The sequence below is a fragment of the Oncorhynchus keta genome, chromosome 31 (assembly GCF_023373465.1).
Source record: "Oncorhynchus keta strain PuntledgeMale-10-30-2019 chromosome 31, Oket_V2, whole genome shotgun sequence".
NCBI classification, from domain to species: Eukaryota; Metazoa; Chordata; class Actinopteri; order Salmoniformes; family Salmonidae; genus Oncorhynchus; species Oncorhynchus keta.
In genome coordinates, this window is record NC_068451.1 from 24,016,342 (window position 1) to 24,041,979 (window position 25,638).

The window sequence follows — 25,638 nt, forward strand, 5'->3', positions numbered from 1 at the left end:
GGTACGGTGGACTATAAGCTCATTCTGTAAATATATTGATGCCTATTTGTGCTTTATGGTACAAACACTCTATTAAATAAGTAACAGGTTGTTCAAATGTCTCTGTTCGGTTGATGCACTATAGTTTGTTTGCAGTCATTGCAGGTAAAGGTGGAACAACCAGTTATTGAGTGTAAAGGGGCAATTACTTTTTCACACAGGGGAATTAGGTGTTGCATAACTTTTTTTATTAAATAAACAAAATAAGTATCAATGTGACGATCATCGTTGGAATGAGGTGAGGACCAAAGCACAGCGTGGTAAGTGTTCATCATATATTTATTAAACAGAGAACACGAAACAAAATAACAAAGAAACTAAACTGCCTCTGATTGAGAACCATACCAGGCCAAACGCAAAAGGTTCCCTTGATCTAATATTGGGTTTTGGTTGAAGATCTGATAACATTCGGTATCAAAACTATGCAGAAATACAGAATATCAGAAAGGGGGCAAATACTTTTTCACGGCACTGTAAGTGTTTTCTTGACAGGTTCAATGCGGACAGTGTCTTATGAGCCCACGTTTCCTCAGCCACTGTAGATAGATCATGAGTTTCAACAGGGTCAGAGAACCTATATCCGGCCTCATTGGCCATGTACCATCCAGCCTCCTCCCAGGATTCATACAGGACAGACAGAGTTGATCAGATTTACAGTAAACCATAATCAACATGAAAACAACCCCGTGTGTCAACAAAAATAGAGTGGGAAAAGGGTACTTGGGCAAAACAGGGCGTGGGTAGTTGAGTAGGTGTGTGTGAGTGTTTTCTGGCGGCAGGTAGGGTGGGTTGGTACATTGGAATCACCTGACAATTTGTTGATTAAGAAGAGACTCTGACTGTGCAGTATCAACATGGTTGGATTTACCAAGAAGTCTGGACAGTCATAGGAAAGTGTCCCGTTCACTTCTGATCTGTGGTGTTTGATAAGTGGCAGAACTATGGAGTATCCTCTGGTGGGGGTTCTCATCCTGGTGCTGCTCAACTTCACTACAGGTAAAGAGGACAAAACACTCATTCTGGAAAGATATTGATGCCTATTTGTGCTTTATTGTACATACACTTGATTAAATAAGTAACAGGTTGTTCATGTCTCTGTTTGGTTGATGCACTTCAGTCAAACAGTATCAAGTCAGAAAGATGAAGGTTTCTATTTATCTGACATTGACAACCAATGTCTAGAGTAGACATTATAAATAGATAGTAGGTCATGTTGTAAATTGTGCTTTCAACTTGAAGGCACTAATTTAAACAAAAGTTGTATTTCTAAAGATTTGATTCATATCAAGTAAAATATTTTAGAGAACTTTAAAGACATTTGTACTGATTAAAAATATCTGAAAACATGAACTAAACTCATCAATCCATCCTCTTCTAGATGTCTCTGGCCAGGTGGTGGTTCCCTCGATGAACCCCTTAGCTGTGGGCAGTAATGTCACCCTGAACCTAGTTCCTCAAAGCCCCATCAACATAGGGACCTGGTCATATGAAACTACAACCATCGTACTTTTCTATCCTGGTGGCAGTAGTGTGAGTACAAGTTATCGAGGCAGAGTCTTATTCTCCTCCTCAGAGCTGTCCATAAGCTCTCTACAACTCAACGACTCAGGACGATATACCGTGCAGGGAATGGAGCCAGTCCTGAATGCTGTGGTGACTTTGTCTGTCCAGGGTAAGGAACTGACCTCTGCCTGTCTGTTGATCTTTCTATGATGGTAGACTCTCACTCACTGGCACACAATCACTTATGCGCACACACACTCACCTGCACACTTACTTACCCTTTCACATACTTTACTGCAAGCAGGTTCACATGCAAACATGCTTGCACATCAGTGAAGGCTGTTGAGGGAAGGACAGCTAGTAATAATGGCTGGAATTGAGTGTAATAAAGTGAATTGAATTGTATCAAACACATGGAAGCTATGTTTTTGATACCATTCCATTTACTTCATTTCAGACATTATTATGAGCTGTTCCCCCTCAGCAGCCTCCACTGATGCACATACATTACCTATCAATAATTCATCTCTGTCATAATAATAAAAGTTATTTCATGACATGGAAAGCTTACACTTAAATGTGTCAATGTTTTCTGAACCCATAGTGAAGTTGGCCTACATCATACCTTTGAAAAGAATGAAACTGAACAGATCACAGAGTATGAGCAAATTGTTGGCTTACATTTCAGATAAGACGTACACAAGAAGTTTTATGTGTGTGCAAAGGGCTCTACAATACTCAATCCTATGACTTGGTCTCTATGATAAGTAGATCAAATAAAATAGCATATTTAGATTTCCAAAACAAGTTTTACAGTGTGACACAAATATAAACAATATGGTTGTTATTCTACTCTCTCACCCACAGAGCCCATTTCAAACGTGACTCTAAGGGCCAACGCCACTGATCTAGTGGAATTGAACGACACTGCCATTTTCACCTGCTCCGTCTCCTCTGGCACCTCCCTCTCCTACCGCTGGCTGAATGGCAGCTCAGAGGTCACAGCTAGTGACAGAGTTCGGCTTGGTGGTGGGACCAGCACTCTTACCATAGTCAGTGTGACACGATACGATGAAGGGCCGTTCAGATGTGAGGTCATCAACGGAATCAGCAACGGCACCAGCCAGCCCATTGGCCTCAATGTTAGATGTGAGTATCAGAGTATGCAGTATACTGTACATTAATCATACACAACAGACATGGATTGTACCTTATCATTGAGAGCCAGCCTTCCATGCAATGATGTAATATGCCTATTTTCATCCCAAACCATTCCTCTGTGATCACATGATCCAGGTCATTATTTGCATGGATCATTCGTACACTGTGTTTAGTTCCTCAGCCTGCACAATAGAGCAGGATGGAAACATATTCTAGGTAATGTTTACCCAACACTTCATTGTCATTTGTTCCTCCCATAGATGGCCCAAGTAACCTCACCATGATGGTAGTTCCTGAGATGACCATAGGACATACAGCCTACAAGACGGGCTCTGACATCACTCTGTCCTGCTCCGCTCAGTCCAAACCCGCTGAGTCTTACATGTGGAGGTTTAATGGGATGTTCCTCAACGAGCAAAGCCCACAGCTCAACCTGCAGAACACGAAGGCGAACCAGACAGGAAGATACTCCTGCTTAGCCTACAATAATGTCACAATCCAATTTGCCAATATAAACACAATGATAAAGATCGTGGGTGAGGCAACATTCATCATTACGAAATGTCATATAGTTGGTAGTGAATATTTGATTATTGATGGTTATGAATACAATGTTATATCATGGTATTTGTTTTACCACCGATCGAGTGAAGTACTCACCCTCTTCTTTTCACCATAGAGCCGATATCAGCGGTTTCGTTGAACCGTGATGGGAAGCCACCAATACTGGATCAGTCGTTCACTCTGCGGTGTGAGGTGACTGAACCTGTAGACTACATTCACTGGCTGATGAACGGCCAGCTCATCTCCCTAAACAACAGAACATTATTCTCTACGGGCAACAAGACAATGGTTATCAATCCAATCCAATTTTCTGACAATGGAGAATATCTCTGTGAGGCCTTTAATGCTGTCAGCAACCTGACCAGCATGACATACAAGCTTGTGGTGAACTGTGAGTATTACAAGAGCTGGTCATCTTTGTCTGATAAAACCAATTCAGTGGTCTTGTAGTTAAAGTTTCTCCCCTGAGATTAGAAGGTTGGGAGCTTGATCCCTGGATGAGTCATACCAGCGACTGTAAAAATGTGACCCAATGTGTCTTTACTTGGCGCTCAGCATTAAGGAGATAGATTGGGGCATAAGGGCCTGTGATAGACTAGTGTTCTGTCCAGGGGATGTACTTACACATCAAGCTGCAACATGCTACAGAAACCGGATATACTGTAGGCTCCTGCTCCTAGGAGCTCCTGCTCCAATAAGCCAACTTAAACTAAGACAAGGATTGTGGAAGGCTGCTTACTTACTAATCTTTGTCAAAATAGTCAAACCATAAGATGAACCATACTGTCCTCTGTTTAACAGTTGGACCAGAGAGACCTGCTATAACTACTCCGGATATAGCAATGACAGGACACATCGTGACCTTCAACTGCTCAGCCTCCTCTCAGCCTCTCAGCCAGTTCAGCTGGTTCTTCAATGGCTCCCAGGTGGCGACTGGCTCAGTGTATGAGACTGGCCCACTGACCTTAGCCAGTCATGGAGAATACACCTGTGTGGCCTTCAACAACATCACTTGCAGAAACAGCACTGTCTCCAAGATGCTCACTGTTGTTGGTGAGTCAGTAACTGCTACTTAAAATCAAGAGACTAAAAGTTTCTTTACTTTGTGTTCTGTTGGTTTTAGAGTCAACATACGTGCTGTTGAACCTACAGTATAAAAAAAATGGAAGTTGAGATAAAAGTGCTGAACAAACCTTTGATCTGCTTCCACAGCACCTGTGACCATGACCATGGTGAAAGTCATTGGAGCCCAGCCAATACTGAATGAGAGATTCTCTCTGACCTGTGGCACCGCTGGAACGGTTTACTCCATTCACTGGATGAGGAACGGCTGGCCTCTGTATGCTGACAACAGAACAGACTTCTCTATGAACAACAATACACTGACATTCAACTCATTACAGCATTCTGACAATGGAGACTATCAGTGTTCTGCCTCCAACCCCTTCAGCAACATGACCAGCCCATTCTACAAACTAATCATCAACTGTAAGTAGTCATTAACAAGTTCAACTTTGACCCCATGTCCTGAGGTGGAATCTTATTGAACATCCTTTATAAATCAAATCAAATCAAATCAAATTTTATTTGTTAGATACACATGGTTAGCAGATGTTAATGCGAGTGTAGCAAAATGCTTGTGCTTCTAGTTCCGACAATGCAGTAATAACCAACAAGTAATCTAACTAACAATTCCTAAACTACTGTCTTATACACAGTGTAAGGGGATAAAGAATATGTACATAAGGATATACGAATGAGTGATGGTACATAGCAGCTTAGGCAAGATACAGTAGATGGTATCGAGTACAGTATATACATATGAGATGAGTATGTAAACAAAGTGGCATAGTTAAAGTGGCTAGTGATACATGTATTACATAAGGATGCAATCGATGATATAGAGTACAGTATATACGTATGCATATGAGATGAATAATGTAGGGTAAGTAACATTATATAAGGTAGCATTGTTTAAAGTGGCTAGTGATATATTTACATAATTTCCCATCAATTCCCATTATTAAAGTGGCTGGAGTTGAGTCAGTGTCAGCAGCCACTCAATGTTAGTGGTGGCTGTTTAACAGTCTGATGGCCTTGAGATAGAAGCTGTTTTTCAGTCTCTCGGTCCCAGCTTTGATGCACCTGTACTGACCTCGCCTTCTGGATGATAGTGGGGTGAACAGGCAGTGGCTCGGGTGGTTGATGTCCTTGATGATCTTTATGGCCTTCCTGTAACATCGGGTGGTGTAGGTGTCCTGGAGGGCAGGTAGTTTGCCCCCGGTGATGCGTTGTGCAGACCTCACTACCCTCTGGAGAGCCTTACGGTTGAGGACGGAGCAGTTGCCGTACCAGGCGGTGATACAGCCCGCCAGGATGCTCTCGATTGTGCATCTGTAGAAGTTTGTGAGTGCTTTTGGTGACAAGCCAAATTTCTTCAGCCTCCTGAGGTTGAAGAGGCGCTGCTGCGCCTTCTTCACGATGCTGTCTGTGTGAGTGGACCAATTCAGTTAGTCTGTGATGTGTATGACGAGGAACTTAAAACTTGCTACCCTCTCCACTACTGTTCCATCGATGTGGATAGGGGGTGTTCCTCTGCTGTTTCCTGAAGTCCACAATCATCTCCTTAGTTTTGTTGACGTTGAGTGTGAGGTTATTTTCCTGACACCACACTCCGAGGGCCCTCACCTCCTCCCTGTAGGCCGTCTCGTCATTGTTGGTAATCAAGCCTACCACTGTTGTGTCGTCCGCAAACTTGATGATTGAGTTGGAGGCGTGCGTGGCCACGCAGTCGTGGGTGACCAGGGAGTACAGGAGAGGGCTCAGAACGCACCCTTGTGGGGCCCCAGTGTTGAGGATCAGCGGGGAGGAGATGTTGTTGCCTACCCTCACCACCTGGGGGCGGCCCGTCAGGAAGTCCAGTACCCAGTTGCACAGGGCGGGGTCGAGACCCAGGGTCTCGAGCTTGATGATGAGCTTGGAGGGTACTATGGTGTTGAATGCCGAGCTGTAGTCTATGAACAGCATTCTCACATAGGTATTCCTCTTGTCCAGATGGGTTAGGGCAGTGTGCAGTGTGGTTGAGATTGCATCGTCTGTGGACCTATTTGGGCGGGAAGCAAATTGGAGTGGGTCTAGGGTGTCAGGTAGGGTGGAGGTGATATGGTCCTTGACTAGTCTCTCAAAGCACTTCATGATGACGGAAGTGAGTGCTACGGGGCGGTAGTCGTTTAGCTCAGTTACCTTAGCTTTCTTGGGAACAGGAACAAATGTGTCCCTCTTGAAGCATGTGGGAACAGCAGACTGGTATAGGGATTGATTGAATATGTCCGTAAACACACCGGCCAGCTGGTCTGCGCATGCTCTGAGGGCGCGGCTGGGGATGCCGTCTGGGCCTGCAGCCTTGTGAGGGTTAACACGTTTAAATGTCTTACTCACCTCAGCTGCAGTGAAGGAGAGACCGCATGTTTTCGTTGCAGGCCGTGTCAGTGGCACTGTATTGTCCTCAAAGCGGGCAAAATAGTTATTTAGTCTGCCTGGGAGTAAGATATCCTGGTCTGTGACTGGGCTGGATTTCTTCCTCTAGTCTGTGATTGACTGTAGACCCTGCCACATGCCTCTTGTGTCTGAGCCGTTGAATTGAGATTCTACTTTGTCTCTGTACTGACGCTTAGCTTGTTTGATAGCCTTGCGGAGGGAATAGCTGCACTGTTTGTATTCGGTCATGTTACCAGACACCTTGCCCTGATTAAAAGCAGTGGTTCGCGCTTTCAGTTTCACGCGAATGCTGCCATCAATCCACGGTTTCTGGTTAGGGAATGTTTTAATCGTTGCTATGGGAATGACATCTTCAACGCACGTTCTAATGAACTCGCACACTGAATCAGCGTATTCGTCAATATTGTTATCTGACGCAATACGAAACATATCCCAGTCCACGTGATGGAAGCAGTCTTGGAGTGTGGAGTCAGCTTGGTCGGACCAGCGTTGGACAGACCTCAGCGTGGGAGCCTCTTGTTTTAGTTTCTGTCTGTAGGCAGGGATCAACAAAATGGAGTCGTGGTCAGCTTTTCCGAAAGGGGGGCGGGGCAGGGCCTTATATGCGTCGCGGAAGTTAGAGTAACAATGATCCAAGGTTTTTCCACCCCTGGTTGCGCAATCGATATGCTGATAAAATTTAGGGAGTCTTGTTTTCAGATTAGCCTTGTTAAAACCCCCAGCTACAATGAATGCAGCCTCCGGATAAATGGTTTCCAGTTTGCAAAGAGTTAAATAAAGTTTGTTCAGAGCCATCGATGTGTCTGCTTGGGGGGGGATATATACGGCTGTGATTATAATCGAAGAGAATTCTCTTGGTAGATAATGCAGTCTACATTTGATTGTGAGGAATTCTAAATCAGGTGAACAGAAGGATTTGAGTTCCTGTATGTTTCTTTCATCACACCATGTCTCATTAGTCATAAGGCATACGCCCCCGCCCCTCTTCTTACCAGAAAGTTGTTTGTTTCTGTCGGCGCGATGCGTGGAGAAACCCGTTGGCTGCACCGCCTCGGATAGCGTCTCTCCAGTGAGCCATGTTTCCGTGAAGCAAAGAACGTTACAGTCTCTGATGTCCCTCTGGAATGCTACCCTTGCTCGGATTTCATCAACCTTGTTGTCAAGAGACTGGACATTGGCAAGAAGAATGCTAGGGAGTGGTGCACGGTGTGCCCGTCTCCGGAGTCTGACCAGAAGACCGCCTCGTTTCCCTCTTTTTCGGAGTCGGTTTTTTTGGGGGGTCGCTGCATGGGATCCATTCCGTTGTCCTGTTTGTAAGGCAGAACACAGGATCCGCGTCGCGAAAAACATATTCTTGGTCGTACTGATGGTGAGTTGACGCTGATCTTATATTCAGTAGTTCTTCTCGACTGTATGTAATGAAACCTAAGATAACCTGGGGTACTAATGTAAGAAATAACACGTAAAAAAACAAAAAACTGCATAGTTTCCTAGGAACGCGAAGCGAGGCGGCCATCTCTGTCGGCGCCGGAAGATTAAATATTGTTGTAAAGGCAATGTGATGGTTTGGATCCCAACTCTTAAATCAACTGACATATGTTGGTAACCTTTGACCTTCTGGCCAATGACAGATGTTGGGTTTAACTCGAATGTGTCATACTCATTCCACAGAAGGCTAAATTTCAGGGATTTTTTCAAGCCTCCCTTGAACTTGCTTGATGTATTAAGGTCCCTTATTGGTAAGGAACTTCCCAAACCTGGTTGCCAAGGTCTCAATTGAAAGGAAAAACCAAAACCCAGCAGACACTAGGAACTCCGTGGAATTAATTTAACGCACCTGGTCTAACTGATTGTCTATTGTATCATAGATGGACCGGAGATAACGATTATAATAGGACCAGCATTAGGAGAAACAGGACACAGTGTGACCTTCAACTGCTCGGCCTCCTCTCAGCCTCTCAGCCAGTTCAGCTGGTTCTTCAATGGCTCCCAGGTGACTACAGGCTCAGTGTATGAGATGGGCCATCTGACTTTAGCCAGTCATGGGGAATACACCTGTGTGGCCTTCAACAACATCACTGGCAGAAACAGCACTGTCTCCAAGATGCTCACTATTGTTGGTGAGTCAGTAACTGCTGCTTAAAATCAGGGACTAAAAGTTGATTTACTTGTGTTCTGTTGGTTTAATGAACAACATATGTGCTGTTGAACTTACAGGATAGTAAGATGGAAGTTGAGATAAAAGTGCTGAAAAAACCTTTGATATGCTTCCACAGCAACAGTGACCATGACCATGGTGAAAGTCATTGGAGCCCAGCCAATCCTGAATGAGAGATTCTCTCTGACCTGTGGCACCGCTGGAACGGTTTACTCCATTCAGTGGAAGAGGAACGGCTGGCCTCTGTATGCTGACAACAGAACAGACTTCTCTATGAACAACAATACACTGACATTCAACTCATTACAGCATTCTGACAACGGAGACTATCAGTGTTCTGCCTCCAACCCCTTCAGCAACATGACCAGCACAGAATACAGACTGATCGTCAACTGTGAGTAGTTATTAACAAGTTCAACTTTGACCCCATGGCCTGAGGTGGAATCTTTTTGAACTTCCTTTATTAATATTGTAGTAAAGTCAACGTGATGGTTTGGATCCCACCTCTTATACCATCTGACATTTGTTGATGACGTTTGACCTTCTGGCCAATGACAGATTTTGGGTTTAACGCACGTGTCAAACTCATTCCACAGAAGGCTGAGTGTCAGCTGGTTTTTCGATCCTCCCTTGGACTTGATTGATGTATTAAGGTCCCTTACTAGTAAGAAAATCCCCAAATCTGGCTGTCTCGGTCTCAATTGAAAGGAAAAAAAACAAAAACCAGCAGACACTAGTTCCTCCTTGGAGTGAACTTGACACCCCTGGTCTAATTGATTGTCTTTTGTATCATAGATGGACCGGAGTTGCCTATAATAACAGGACCAGCATTAGGAGAAACAGGACACAGCGTGACCTTCAGCTGCTCAGCTTCCTCTCAGCCTCTCAGCCAGTTCAGCTGGTTCTTCAATGGATCCCAGGTGGTGACAGGCTCAGTGTATGAGACGGGCCCACTGACCTTAGCCTGTCATGGGGAATACACCTGTGTGGCCTTCAACAACGTCACTTGCAGAAACAGCACTGTCTCCAAGATGCTCACTATTGTTGGTGAGTCAGTAACTGCTACTTAAAAACAAGTGACTAAAAGTTTTTTTACTTTGTGTACATTTGATTTCAGATACAGTATACGTGCTGTTGAACCTACAGTATAATAAAATGGAAGTTTAGATAAAAGTGCTGAAAAAACCCTTTGATCTGCTTCCACAGCACCTGTGACCATGACCATTGTGAAAGTCGTTGGAGCCCAGCCAATACTGAATGAGAGATTCTCTCTGACCTGTGGCACCGCTGGAACGGTTTACTCCATTCAGTGGATGAGGAACGGCTGGCCTTTGTATGCTGACAACAGAACAGATTTCTCTATGAACAACAATACACTGACATTCGACTCATTACAGGATTCTGACAACGGAGACTATCAGTGTTCTGCCTCCAACCCCCTCAGCAACATGACCAGCCCAGAATACAGACTGATGGTCAACTGTGAGTAGTTATTAACAAGTTCAACTTTGACCCCATGGCCTGAGGTGGAATCTTTTGAACTTCCTTTATGCATATTGTAGTAAAGTCAATGTGATGGTTTGTATCCCACCTCTTATGAAATCTGACATATGATGGCGTAGCAGTAAGTCGTCCTGTCGTCCTGTCCCCTGTATATATCGCGTCTTTTTCGTTTTTTTACATATTTTTCTTCGCATACCTCTTTAAATACATTTAGCTAAATCTAAGTTTCCAAATACTCTCCTGCAACCCGCCTCACCCAATGTAGCTATTTTTTCCTAAAGCATTTATATTTACTTGGAACCGAAACCCCTCAACTGAAGCTAGCCAGCTAATCCACCAGCTATGCTAGCGGTGTTCAGCTAACCGGTCATCAGCTAACCTTTAGCCTGGAAAGCTCTCGCCAGTTCGAACAACGCGACTCTAACCAGAGCGTAACTGAACTATTTATTTTTCATCCCCGGATTCCCACCGCAAACTGAACATTTTTCAGCTGGATCTTCACAACTAGCTATCTAGCTAAACTGCAACCCCGGATGGTTACCCCTGGCTAGCGTTTCCACCCACTTAGCTTGAAGCTAGCCCGGGCAGAGCACCTGTAGCACACCCCTGCTACCCTGTCTAGCTCGGGCCTACGAACTGTTAGCTTGTTAGCACAGACCTGCTAACCGTCTGTATCGCCGCGTCCCAAATACTCTCTGGACCCATATTTACTTTCTATCTCTTTTTGATTTTTAAATTGTTTATACCTTCCGGAAACCTGCCTCACCCATTGTGATACGGATTCGCTATTATTTTAAATTTTTTAGAACACACTCAAGAACCTCCAGACGCTAACCAGCTAACTAGCTACAAGCTATTTAGTCATTGTTAGTTTTTTAACCTGGATAACACTCGCCAGTCCAGCTTCCCTGCCCATCCACCGCTGCCCCCTGGACAGTGATCTCTTGGCTACATAGCTGATGCACGCTGGACTGTCCATTAATCACGGTACTCCATTCTGCTTGTTTGTTTTATCTGTCGGCCCCGTTGCCTAGTCAACGCCATTTTACCTGCTGTTTGTTGTGCTAGCTGACTAGCTGTTGCTGTCTCACCTACTGTTTTAGCTAGCTTTCCCAATTCAACACCTGTGATTACTGTATGCCTCGCTGTATGTCTCTCTCAAATGTCAATATGCCTTGTATACTGTTGTTCAGGTTAGTGATCATTGTTTTAGTTCACAATGGAGCCCCTAGTTCCACTCTTCATACCCCTGTTACCTCTGTCCCACCTCCCACACATGCGGTGACCTCACCCATTACAACCAGCATGTCCAGAGATACAACCTCTCTCATCATCACCCAGTGCCTGGGCTTACCTCTGCTGTACCCGCACCCCACCATACCCCTGTCTGCGCATTATGCCCTGAATATATTCTACCATGCCCAGAAACCTGCTCCTCTTATTCTCTGTCCCCAACGCTCTAGGCGACCAGTTTTGATAGCCTTCAGCCGCACCCTCATACTACTTCTTCTCTGCTCCGCGGGTGATGTGGAGGTAATCCCAGGCCCTGCATGTCCCCAGGCACCCTCATTTGTTGACTTCTGTGATCGAAAAAGACTTGGTTTCATGCATGTCAATATCAGAAGCCTCCTCCCTAAGTTTGTTTTACTCACTGCTTTAGCACACTCTGCTAACCCTGATGTCCTTGCCGTGTCTGAATCCTGGCTCAGGAAGGCCACCAAAAATTCCGAGATTTCCATACCCAACTATAACATCTTCCGTCAAGATAGAACTGCCAAAGGGGGAGGAGTTGCAGTCTACTGCAGAGATAGCCTGCAAAGTAATGTCATACTTTCCAGGTCCATACCCAAACAGTTCGAACTACTAATTTTGAAAATTACTCTCTCCAGAAATAAGTCTCTCACTGTTGCCGCCTGCTACCGACCCCCTCAGCTCCCAGCTGTGCCTGGACACCATTTGTGAATTGATCGCCCCCATCTAGCTTCAGAGTTTGTTCTGTTAGGTGACCTAAACTGGGATATGCTTAACACCCCGGCAGTCCTACAATCTAAGCTAGATGCCCTCAATCTCACACAAATCATCAAGGAACCCACCAGGTACAACCCTAACTCCGTAAACAAGGGTACCCTCATAGACGTCATCCTGACCAACTGGCCCTCCAAATACACCTCCGCTGTCTTCAACCAGGATCTCAGCGATCACTGCCTCATTGCCTGTATCCGCCACGGAGCCGCAGTCAAACGACCACCCCTCATCACTGTCAAACGCTCCCTAAAACACTTCTGTGAGCAGGCCTTTCTAATCGACCTGGCCCGGGTATCATGGAAGGACATTGACCTCATCCCGTCAGTTGAGGATGCCTGGTCATTCTTTAAAAGTAACTTCCTCACCATTTTAGACAAGCATGCTCCGTTCAAAAAATGCAGAACCAAGAACAGATACAGCCCTTGGTACACTCCAGACCTGACTGCCCTCGACCAGCACAAAAACATCCTGTGGCGGACTGCAATAGCATCGAATAGTCCCCGCGATATGCAACTGTTCAGGGAAGTCAGGAACCAATACACGCAGTCAGTCAGGAAAGCTAAGGCCAGCTACTTCAGGCAGAAGTTTGCATCCTGTAGCTCCAACTCCAAAAAGTTTTGGGACACTGTGAAGTCCATGGAGAACAAGAGCACCTCCTCCCAGCTGCCCACTGCACTGAGGCTAGGTAACACGGTCACCACCGATAAATCCATGATTATCGAAAACTTCAATAAGCATTTCTCAACGGCTGGCCATGCCTTCCGCCTGGCTACTCCAACCTCGGCCAACAGCTCCGCCCCCCCCGCAGCTCCTCGCCCAAGCCTCTCCAGGTTCTCCTTTACCCAAATCCAGATAGCAGATGTTCTGAAAGAGCTGCAAAACCTGGACCCGTACAAATCAGCTGGGCTTGACAATCTGGACCCTCTATTTCTGAAACTATCCGCCGCCATTGTCGCAACCCCTATTACCAGCCTGTTCAACCTCTCTTTCATATCGTCTGAGATCCCCAAGGATTGAAAGCTGCCGCAGTCATCCCCCTCTTCAAAGGGGAGACACCCTGGACCCAAACTGTTACAGACCTATATCCATCCTGCCCTGCCTATCTAAGGTCTTCGAAAGCCAAGTCAACAAACAGGTCACTGACCATCTCGAATCCCACCGTACCTTCTCCGCTGTGCAATCTGGTTTCCGAGCCGGTCAATGGGTGCACCTCAGCCACACTCAAGGTACTAAACGATATCATAACCGCCATCGATAAAAGACAGTACTGTGCAGCCGTCTTCATCGACCTTGCCAAGGCCTTCGACTCTGTCAATCACCATATTCTTATCGGCAGACTCAGTACCCTCGGTTTTTCGGATGACTGCCTTGCCTGGTTCACCAATTACTTTGCAGACAGAGTTCAGTGTGTCAAATCGGAGGGCATGCTGTCCGGTCCTCTGGCAGTCTCTATGGGGGTGCCACAGGGTTCAATTCTCGGGCCGACTCTTTTCTCTGTGTATATCAATGATGTTGCTCTTGCTGCGGGCGATTCCCTGATCCACCTCTACGCAGACGACACCATTCTATATACTTTCGGCCCGTCATTGGAAACTGTGCTATCTAACCTCCAAACGAGCTTCAATGCCATACAACACTCCTTCCGTGGCCTCCAACTGCTCTTAAACGCTAGTAAAACCAAATGCATGCTTTTCAACCGATCGCTGCCTGCACCCGCATGCCCGACTAGCATCACCACCATGGATGGTTCCGACCTTGAATATGTGGACATCTATAAGTACCTAGGTGTCTGGCTCGACTGCAAACTCTCCTTCCAGACTCATATCAAACATCTCCAATCGAAAATCAAATCAAGAGTCGGCTTTCTATTCCGCAACAAAGCCTCCTTCACTCACGCCGCCAAGCTTACCCTAGTAAAACTGACTATCCTACCGATCCTCGACTTCGGCGATGTCATCTACAAAATTGCTTCCAACACTCTACTCAGCAAACTGGATGCAGTCTATCACAGTGCCATCCGTTTTGTCACTAAAGCACCTTATACCACCCACCACTGCGACTTGTATGCTCTAGTCGGCTGGCCCTCGCTACATATTCGTCGCCAGACCCACTGGCTCCAGGTCATCTACAAGTCCATGCTAGGTAAAGCTCCGCCTTATCTCAGTTCACTGGTCACGATGGCAACACCCATCCGAAGCACGCGCTCCAGCAGGTGTATCTCTCTGATCATCCCTAAAGCCAACACCTCATTTGGCCGCCTTTCGTTCCAGTACTCTGCTGCCTGTGACTGGAACGAATTGCAAAAATCGCTGAAGTTGGAGACTTTTATCTCCCTCACCAACTTCAAACATCAGCTATCTGAGCAGCTAACCGATCGCTGCTGCTGTACATAGTCTATTGGTAAATAGCCCACCCATTTTCACCTACCTCATTTCCATACTGTTTTTATACTGTTTTTATTTATTTACTTTTCTGCTCTTTTGCACACCAATATCTCTACCTGTACATGACCATCTGATCATTTATCACTCCAGTGCTAATCTGCAAAATTGTAATTATTCGCCTACCTCATGCCTTTTGCACACATTGTATATAGACTCCCCCTTTTCTACTGTGTTATTGACTTGTTAATTGTTTACTCCATGTGTAACTCTGTGTTGTTGTCTGTTCATACTGCTATGCTTTATCTTGGCCAGGTCGCAGTTGCAAATGAGAACTTGTTCTCAACTAGCCTACCTGGTTAAATAAAGGTGAAATAAAAAATAAACAAAATAAAAAAATAAAAAAATATATATGTTGATGATGTTTGACCTTCTGGCCAATGACAGATGTTGGGTTTAACGCACATTTGTCAAACCCATTCCACAGAAGGCTGGGTGTCAGCTGGTTTTGCAAACCTAACTTGAACTTGATTTACATATTAACGTGCCTTATTAGTAAGGAAATCCCCAAATCTGGCTGTCTCGGTCTCAATTGAAAGGGAAAAACAAAAACCAGCAGACACTAGTTCCTCCTTGGAGTGAACTTGACACCCCTGGTCTAACTGATTGTCTATTGTATCATAGATGGACCGGAGATGCCTATAATAACAGGACCAGCATTAGGAGGAACAGGACACAGCGTGACCTTCAACTGCTCAGCTTCCTCTCAGCCTCTCAGCCAGTTCAGCTGGTTCTTCAATGGATCCCAGGTGGCGACAGGCTCAGTGTATGAGATGGGCCATCTGACTTTAGCCAGTCATGGGGAATACACCTGTGTGGCCTTCAACAACATCACTTGCAGAAACAGCACTGTCTCCAAGATGCTCACTGTTGTTGGTGAGTCAGTAACTGCTGCTTAAAATCAAGAGACTAAAAGTTTTTTTACTTTGTGTACATTTGTTTTCAGATACAGTATATGTGCTGTTGAATCTACAGTATAATAAAATGGAAGTTTAGACAAAAGTGCTGAAAAACCCTTTGATCTGCTTCCACAGCACCTGTGACCATGACCATGGTGAAAGTCATTGGAGCCCAGCCAATCCTGAATGAGAGATTCTCTCTGACCTGTGGCACCGCTGGAACGGTTTACTCCATTCACTGGATGAGGAACGGCTGGCCTCTGTATGCTGACAACAGAACAGACTTCTCTATGAACAACAATACACTGACATTCAACTCATTACAGCATTCTGACAATGGAGACTATCAGTGTTCTGCCTCCAACCCCGTCAGCAACATGACCAGCACAGAATACAGACTGATGGTCAACTGTGAGTAGTTATTAACAAGTTCAACTTTGACCCCATGGCCTTCGGTGGAATCTTTTTGAACTTCCTTTATTAATATTGTAGTAAAGTCAACGTGATGGTTTGGATCCCACCTCTTATACCATCTGACATTTGTTCATGACGTTTGACCTTCTGGCCAATGACAGATTTTGGGTTTAACGCACGTGTCAAACTCATTCCACAGAAGGCTGGGTGTCAGCTGGTTTTTCGATCCTCCCTTGGACTTGATTGATGTATTAAGGTCCCTTACTAGTAAGAAAATCCCCAAATCTGGCTGTCTCGGTCTCAATTCAAAGGAAAAAAAACAAAAACCAGCAGACACCAGATACTCCGTGGAATTAATTTGACACACTTGGTCTAACTGATTGCCTTTTGTATCAAAGATGGACCGGAGTTGCCTATAATAACAGGACCAGCATTAGGAGAAACAGGACACAGCGTGACCTTCAACTGCTCAGCTTCCTCTCAGCCTCTCAGCCAGTTCAGCTGGTTCTTCAATGGATCCCAGGTGGCGACAGGCTCAGTGTATGAGACGGGCCCACTGACCTTAGCCTGTCATGGGGAATACACCTGTGTGGCCTTCAACAATGTCACTTGCAGAAACAGCACTGTCTCCAAGATGCTCACTGTTGTTGGTGAGTCAGTAACTGCTACTTAAAATCAAGAGACTAAAAGTTTTTACTTTGTTTAATTTTGATTTTAGATACAGTATACGTGCTGTTGAACCTACAGTATAATAAGATGGAAGTTTAGATAAAAGTGCTGAAAAACCCTTTGATCTGCTTCCACAGCACCTGTGACCATGACCATGGTGAAAGTCATTGGAGCCCAGCCAATACTGAATGAGAGATTCTCTCTGACCTGTGGCACCGCTGGAACGGTTTACTCCATTCAGTGGATGAGGAACGGCTGGCCTCTGTATGCTGACAACAGAACAGATTTCTCTATGAACAACAATATACTGACATTCGACTCATTACAGAATTCTGACAACGGAGACTATCAGTGTTCTGCCTCCAACCCCCTCAGCAACATCACCAGCCCAGAATACAGACTGATCGTCAACTGTGAGTACTTATTAACAAGTTCAACTTTGACCCCATGGCCTGAGGTGGAATCTTTTGAACTTCCTTTATGCATATTGTAGTAAAGTCAATGTGATGGTTTGTATCCCACCTCTTATAAAATCTGACATATGTTGATGATGTTTGACCTTCTTGCCAATGACAGATGTTGGGTTTAATGCACATTTGTCAAACCCATTCCACAGAAGGCTGGGTGTCAGCTGGTTTTTCAAACCTAACTTGAACTTGATTTACATATTAACGTCCCTTACTAGTAAGGAACTCCCCAAATCTGGCTGTCTCGGTCTCAATTGAAAGGAAAAAACAAAAACCAGCAGACACTAGTTCCTCCTTGGAGTGAACTTGACACCCCTGGTCTAACTGATTGTCTTTTGTATCATAGATGGACCGGAGATGCCTATAATAACAGGACCAGCATTAGGAGGAACAGGACACAGCGTGACCTTCAACTGCTCAGCTTTCTCTCAGCCTCTCAGCCAGTTCAGCTGGTTCTTCAATGGATCCCAGGTGGCGACTGGCTCAGTGTATGAGACGGGCCCACTGACCTTAGCCTGTCATGGGGAATACACCTGTGTGGCCTTCAACAACATCACTTGCAGAAACATCACTGTCTCCAAGATGCTCACTATTGTTGGTGAGTCAGTAACTGCCACTTAAAAATCAAGAGACTAAAAGTTTACTTACTTCGTTTTAATTTGGTTTTAGATACAGTATACGTGCTGTTGAACCTACAGTATAATAAGATGGAAGTTTAGATAAAAGTGCTGAAAAACCCTTTGATCTGCTTCCACAGCACCTGTGCCCATGACCATGGTGAAAGTAAATGGAGCCCAGCCAATACTGAATGAGAGATTCTCTCTGACCTGTGGCACCGCTGGAACGGTTTACTCCATTCAGTGGATGAGGAACGGCTGGCCTCTGTATGCTGACGACAGAACAGATTTCTCTATGAACAACAATACACTGACATTCAACTCATTACAGCATTCTGACAACGGAGACTATCAGTGTTCTGCCTCCAACCCCCTCAGCAACATGACCAGCCCAGAATACAGACTGATCGTCAACTGTGAGTACTTATTAACAAGTTCAACTTTGACCCCATGGCCTGAGGTGGAATCTTTTTGAACTTCCTTTATGCATATTGTAGTAAAGTCAATGTGATGGTTTGTATCCCACCTCTTATAAAATCTGACATATGTTGATGATGTTTGACCTTCTGGCCAATGACAGATGTTGGGTTTAACGCACATTTGTCAAACCCATTCCACAGAAGGCTGGGTGTCAGCTGGTTTTTCAAACCTAACTTGAACTTGATTTACATATTAACGTCCCTTACTAGTAAGGAACTCCCCAAATCTGGCTGTCTCGGTCTCAATTGAAAGGAAAAAAAAAAACCAGCAGACACTAGTTCCTCCTTGGAGTGAACTTGACACCCCTGGTCTAACTGATTGTCTTTTATATCATAGATGGACCGGAGATGCCTATAATAACAGGACCAGCATTAGGAGGAACAGGACACAGCGTGACCTTCAACTGCTCAGCTTCCTCTCAGCCTCTCAGCCAGTTCAGCTGGTTCTTCAATGGCTCCCAGGTGACTACAGGCTCAGTGTATGAGATGGGCCCACTGACCTTAGCCTGTCATGGGGAATACACCTGTGTGGCCTTCAACAACATCACTTGCAGAAACAGCACTGTCTCCAAGATGCTCACTGTTGTTGGTGAGTCAGTAACTGCTGCTTAAAATCAGGGACTAAAAGTTGATTTACTTGTGTTCTGTTGGTTTAATGAACAACATATGTGCTGTTGAACTTACAGGATAGTAAGATGGAAGTTGAGATAAAAGTGCTGAAAAAAACCTTTGATCTGCTTCCACAGCAACAGTGACCATGACCATGGTGAAAGTCATTGGAGCCCAGCCAATCCTGAATGAGAGATTCTCTCTGACCTGTGGCACCGCTGGAACGGTTTACTCCATTCAGTGGAAGAGGAACGGCTGGCCTCTGTATGCTGACAACAGAACAGACTTCTCTATGAACAACAATACACTGACATTCAACTCATTACAGCATTCTGACAATGGAGACTATCAGTGTTCTGCCTCCAACCCCGTCAGCAACATGACCAGCACAGAATACAGACTGATGGTCAACTGTGAGTAGTTATTAACAAGTTCAACTTTGACCCCATGGCCTTCGGTGGAATCTTTTTGAACTTCCTTTATTAATATTGTAGTAAAGTCAACGTGATGGTTTGGATCCCACCTCTTATACCATCTGACATTTGTTCATGACGTTTGACCTTCTGGCCAATGACAGATGTTGGGTTGAACGCACGTGTCAAACTCATTCCACAGAAGGCTGAGTGTCAGCTGGTTTTTCGATCCTCCCTTGAACTTGATTGATGTATTAAGGTCCCTTACTAGTAAGAAACTCCTCAAACCTGGTTGTCTCGGTCTCAATTCAAAGGAAAAAAAAAAACCAGCAGACACTAGTTCCTCCTTGGAGTGAACTTGACACCCCTGGTCTAACTGATTGTCTTTTGTATCATAGATGGACCGGAGATGCCTTTAATAACAGGACCAGCATTAGGAGGAACAGGACACAGCGTGACCTTCAACTGCTCAGCTTCCTCTCAGCCTCTCAGCCAGTTCAGCTGGTTCTTCAATGGATCCCAGGTGGCGGTTGGCTCAGTGTATGAGATGGGCCCACTGACCTTAGCCTGTCATGGGGAATACACCTGTGTGGCCTTCAACAACATCACTTGCAGAAACAGCACTGTCTCCAAGATGCTCACTATTGTTGGTGAGTCAGTAACTGCCACTTAAAAATCAAGAGACTAAAAGTTTACTTACTTCGTTTTAATTTGGTTTTAGATACAGTATTCGTGCTGTTGAACCTACAGTATAATAAGATGGAAGTTTAGATAAAAGTGCTGAAAAACCCTTTGATATGCTTCCACAGCACCTGTGACCATGACCATTGTGAAAGTAAATGGAGCCCAGCCAATACTGAATGAGAGATTCTCTCTGACCTGTGGCACCGCTGGAACGGTTTACTCCATTCAGTGGATGAGGAACGGCTGGCCTCTGTATGCTGACAACAGAACAGACTTCTCTATGAACAACAATACACTGACATTCAACTCATTACAGAATTCTGACAACGGAGACTATCAGTGTTCTGCCTCCAACCCCCTCAACAACATGACCAGCCCAGAATACAGACTGATGGTCAACTGTGAGTAGTTATTAACAAGTTCAACTTTGACCCCATGGCCTGAGGTGGAATCTTTTTGAACTTCCTTTATGCATATTGTAGTAAAGTCAATGTGATGGTTTGTATCCCACCTCTTATAAAATCTGACATATGTTGATGATGTTTGACCTTCTTGCCAATGACAGATGTTGGGTTTAATGCACATGTGTCAAACCCATTCCACAGAAGGCTGGGTGTCAGCTGGTTTTTCAAACCTAACTTGAACTTGATTTACATATTAACGTCCCTTATTAGTAAGGAACTCCCCAAATCTGGCTGTCTCGGTCTCAATTGAAAGGAAAAAACAAAAACCAGCAGACACCAGTTCCTCCTTGGAGTGAACTTGACACCCCTGGTCTAACTGATTGTCTTTTGTATCATAGATGGACCGGAGATGCCTATAATAACAGGACCAGCATTAGGAGGAACAGGACACAGCGTGACCTTCAACTGCTCAGCTTCCTCTCAGCCTCTCAGCCAGTTCAGCTGGTTCTTCAATGGCTCCCAGGTGGCGACTGGCTCAGTGTATGAGACGGGCCCACTGACCTTAGCCTGTCATGGGGAATACACCTGTGTGGCCTTCAACAACATCACTTGCAGAAACAGCACTGTCTCCAAGATGCTCACTATTGTTGGTGAGACTTGGTCTAACCGTAATCCTTTAATTGATTCGTTTGGTCTACTTTCTTGAGAACAAAAATCCCTCTGCAGCCATTAAACCTACTGCAACCATTGAAACAGTTTCACTTTGTCCTCAGCGCCAATCACCTCAGTGTCCATAAGTACCGGTGGAACCCAGGCGATAGAGGGTGACTCCTTTACAATGACTTGCAATATCGTTGGTGATCCTAGCTCCATTCACTGGTGGAAGAACCTCACGTTAGTGCATCTGGATAACAGAACCCACGTCTCTTTCAACAACAGAACACTGACCTTCAACCCTGTCCAGTATTCTTCCTATGGAGAATATCAGTGTATGGCCAGAAATAGTGTGAGCAACAGAACTAGCAACCGCTACACACTCCTAGTGAATTGTAAGTAATAATGGGGATGTATTCTTGTCAAAGATAGAGGTAATAACTGTGATGACATATTATGAAGTCAATAATCGACAATAAGGTAGTTATAGTTGAATGTTTCGATGTCGTCTGATTTTCACAGATGGACCCAAGCAACCTGTGATAGCTGGTGCACCCATTGCCGAAACAGAACAAAGAGTGATCTTCAACTGCTCAGCCTCCTCTCAGCCTCTCAGCCAGTTCAGCTGGTTCTTCAATGGCTCCCAGGTGGCAACAGGCTCAGAGTATGAAGCTGGCCCACTGACCTTAGCCAGTCATGGGGAGTATACCTGTGTGGCCTTCAACAACGCCACTGGCAGAAACAGCACTGTCTCCAAGATGCTCACCGTCATTGGTAAATCAGACTACAGATTCCCATAAATGCACAAAAAGTTTTTCTCTCAAATGTTGTGCACACATTTGTTTACATCCATGTTAGTGAGCAGTTCTTCATTGCCAATATAATCCATCCACCTGACAGGTGTGGTATATCAAGAAGCTGATTAAACAGAATGATCATTACACAGTTGCACCTTGTGCTCGGGTCAATAAAAGGCCACTCTAAAATGTGCAGTTTTGTCACAAAACACAATGCCACATATGTCTCATGTTTTGAGATAGCGTCCAACATCATTATAGAGAATTTTTCAGTACGTCCAACTGGCCTCACAACCACAGAACAAGTCCAACCATGCCAGCCCAGGACCTTCACATCCAGCTTGTTCACCTGCGGGATTGTCTGAGACCAGCCACCTGGAAAACAATTGAAATTGAGGAGTATTTCTGTCTGTAATAAAGCCCTGTTGTGTTGAAAAACTCATTCTGATTGGCTGGGCCTGGCTCCCCAGTGGGTGGGCCTATGTCCCCTCAAGGTCACCCATGAATGCACCCCTGGACAGTCATGTGAAATCCATAGATTAGGGCCGAATGAATGTTTTTCAATTGACTGATTCCCTTTTATGAACTGTTTGAATTTGTTGAACGTTGAGTTTATTTTTTTGCTCAGTAGTGTGCAATGTCCACTTATACCTTGAGCTCTCACCCCCTCCTTCCACAAAGATGTACTTTTCCATCAGCCAGGATTCATCTATTCTCCTCCATGCATATCACAGGACTTCTCATCAGTCAGGAGAGGCCTTGAGAGTACACATTCCTACTGCCCACTGCAGTCCACTAAATAATTAAATTATTCTCAATCAGAGTTTGAACCTAACACTACTTTCAATCTCTAGAGATATAAAAACTCATACTAAGAGGATATAATGATATAAAACAGGAAATATATAAAACAGTATTATAAAACAGTAATTTACAATCCATCAGATCGCACAACCATTTGTATGATATATATATATCATACAAAAGGTGACATTTAATATATATATATATATATATACATGTTTTATATATCCAAATATTGCGTTGCTGGAACTAAACATTTGATCAAATGACAAATCTTGATACTGTACATAAAGCAATACACTTCCTCTGTCCTCACAGAGGCTATAAAGTCGGTGATGGTGAAACGAAACAAAACGCCGATATCATCTGACAACCTAACCCTGACCTGTGATGTCACCGGGCGCTATGACACCATCTACTGGATGAAGGACAACCTGTCTCTGGTCCTGAACAACACCTTGAACTCTGACATAACCATCTCTAACAACTCTCTGCACTTCAGTCCAGTCAAGGTGTCTAACGATGGAAACTATCAGTGCGTCGCCACCAACCTCCTTCGCCCACACACCAGCCCTAAATACCAGCTATTGGTGAACTGTAAGTACTGGTGTTTTAATCTGTTGGTAAAATATTTTAAAAGATAAGCATTTGATGTTACATAATGTAGAAAATCAGAAACCCACCAATATTTTGATGGTTAGTGCTATCTGGGATCTTTGGGATGTCCCTACCCTAAACCCTAACCTTAACCATAACTCTTACCTAACTCTGACCTTAACCCTTACCTTAACCATTTTACATTTCACCTTCAATGGGGTGATGTCAGAGTTGGATGTCCCAAGGATTCTGTTTAGACTTTTCCCTCTAATGACCCCACTTCTCTGAACCTCTCTCTGTAGATGGCCCTTTGAGTGTGAACGTCTCTGGCCCAGGCTTAGTGGTGATTGGCTCAGTAATCTCTGTCAGTCTGAAGTGCTCAGCTGACTCCCGGCCAACCAGCGAGTACCGGTGGAAATACAACAACCAAGCATTGCCCGCGACTGGTCCTTTGATGGCTGTAGGTGTCTCCTTGAAAAATGCAGGGATTTACACCTGTGTGGCCAAGAACTCTCTAACTAACATCTCAATGTCCAAGACCATTAGTCTGGATGTCACTGGTAAGTGGGTGTGTTGTTGTAGTACGACCTAGGTGGGATATAATGAGTAATTAAATGTTACCAAGTTGTTTTTATTATGTTGAATTGAATTTGGTTCTAGCTTGTGTACGTGTTTGTGCAAGGATAATTTTCATGCATCATGGAAATGCAATACAGACATTTTATGAACTGGTGGGTACAGACAGGTATCGAGAAGATATATACAATTGAAGTCGGAAGTTTACATATCCCCCTCCTCTCCCATTCTCTTTGTCCCCTCCTCTCCCAATCTCTTTGTCCCCCTCCTCTCCCAACCTCTTTGTCTCCGTTCTCTCCCATTCTTCTTTCTCTCTCAGGCCACTCGCCTGCCCCTCAATTCCAGTCCAGAGTTGGTCTGATGTTGATGAGCCTTGCAGCTCTCTCTCTGCCTCTGATCAACCACTGAGACTACCACACTGCATGTCTACTGGCTGGGAGCCAATCACTCCCATCCCTCTACCCTCACTGATCTGAAAAAGGACTGGATAGAAATAAGTAGTATTGTCAATATTGTAATTGCCCAATCATACCATTATAGGGCTGGGTTTAGTGTGCTTAGCTCTTTTCCAATGCTTTTAGATTGTGAGGAGAGAGTCAACATGAGGTCAGAAGGGAGGGGCCTATCCCCTTAGAATAGAACCCACTTCAACAGTTTGTTTTTATGTCAATCATCTCTATAAACTGATATTCTTTTAAAAAACTGGTCTTCCACATGGTAATTGAAGGCGCAAAGATTCGCTGCTCAGTTGTGCTGCCTATTTCTGATTCTAAATAAAAGTTATTAGATATTCACTGCCCTTGTGACTGTGACTGTCCATTCACTGAGTCCCTTTCTGTGTTTGATCATGTATCTAACCTCTATAGTTCAAGTACAAATTCAGGTTTATTTAACTTATAAATACCTTAAAGGTAAAACGTTTCAAAACGATAATACATTTAACTGGTGTTTATGTAAAGCATGGCTTGTTTTTGCACATATTTAATGTATAGGATTGTAAATCCTCGGAGGAGATGAAATCTTGTGCACGTGTCTTATGTTTATACTTCCTCTTCATTAATTATTGTCTTGAATTAAGTTTTGTATTTTCACCCATGAATGGTGCAATCTTGGGGGATTTCTTTATCATCAAGAAGAAATGTGAATTTAATGAAGTAGCAACAGGGAGATTTAGAGTGGCACAAAAAACGCTAAAGGATACATGAAATCTAATGATACAATGATAAAATAATACATTGGAAATCAATCCACACACATAGTGAAACTTGTTATAAAAACATGTATTTCAAGGAGTATAATTATATAATACATTTTTATTTTAAAAACTAGTCAGGGTTCCTGAGCGAGCAATATGAGATTACAAAACATTGTTACAAGGTTTATAAAGTAGTTTATAAAGGTCAACTCTTTAAATTGGGATACTCATTAAGTTTTTGCCTTGGTCACCCTTTGACCTCTCTACTTTTTCCATGATCTTCTGGCATTTCCACTGATTTGTAAATCCTTTCTTTAGGCACATTGCCACAACTGGATTGTGCATAGGTCAGAGAGGATGGGATGGGAGAGAGATACACCGATTGGTGACTTTGAGAGAGTCCACTGTAACAAGTATTGTAGTAACTCTTCAATGTACTGCTGTTAGTGTTACAGAAATATAAGGCTG

The 25,638-nt window shown here is 44.3% G+C and overlaps 1 protein-coding gene across 27 annotated transcripts; it reads left to right on the forward strand.

Moving 5' to 3' along the window:
- The first annotated feature begins 885 nt into the window (after positions 1-885).
- On the forward strand, positions 886-24,774 carry LOC118371304 (hemicentin-1-like). Of its 27 annotated transcripts, XM_052490034.1 has the most exons (27): positions 887-1,035; positions 1,418-1,711; positions 2,410-2,691; positions 2,964-3,239; positions 3,383-3,658; positions 4,069-4,320; positions 4,480-4,755; positions 8,634-8,885; positions 9,042-9,317; positions 9,719-9,970; positions 10,130-10,405; positions 15,517-15,768; positions 15,927-16,202; positions 16,604-16,855; positions 17,012-17,287; positions 17,688-17,939; positions 18,099-18,374; positions 18,775-19,026; positions 19,184-19,459; positions 19,858-20,109; positions 20,269-20,544; positions 20,946-21,197; positions 21,321-21,596; positions 21,724-21,975; positions 23,121-23,399; positions 23,702-23,959; positions 24,295-24,774. In XM_052490034.1, the coding sequence occupies exons 1-27, from the start codon at positions 981-983 to the stop codon at positions 24,381-24,383; spliced, it is 6,813 nt and encodes a 2,270-aa protein (XP_052345994.1). In that variant the 5' UTR covers positions 887-980; the 3' UTR covers positions 24,384-24,774. The 27 variants fall into 27 exon arrangements, with proteins under 27 accessions (XP_052346009.1, XP_052346008.1, XP_052346000.1 ...); XM_052490049.1 differs by lacking the exon at positions 20,269-20,544 and having other exon boundaries at positions 886-1,035; positions 19,858-19,982; positions 21,071-21,197; XM_052490044.1 differs by lacking the exon at positions 18,099-18,374 and having other exon boundaries at positions 17,688-17,812; positions 18,900-19,026.
- Positions 24,775-25,638: the final 864 nt, after the last annotated feature.

Coding starts and splice junctions, on each gene's coding strand:
- LOC118371304 (XM_052490034.1), top strand. CDS start 981: ATGGAGTATCCTCTGGTGGGGGTTCTCATCCTGGTGCTGCTCAACTTC. Junction 8,886..9,041: donor CAAGATGCTCACTATTGTTG/GTGAGTCAGTAA, acceptor ATGCTTCCACAG/CAACAGTGACCATGACCATG. Junction 19,027..19,183: donor CAAGATGCTCACTGTTGTTG/GTGAGTCAGTAA, acceptor CTGCTTCCACAG/CAACAGTGACCATGACCATG.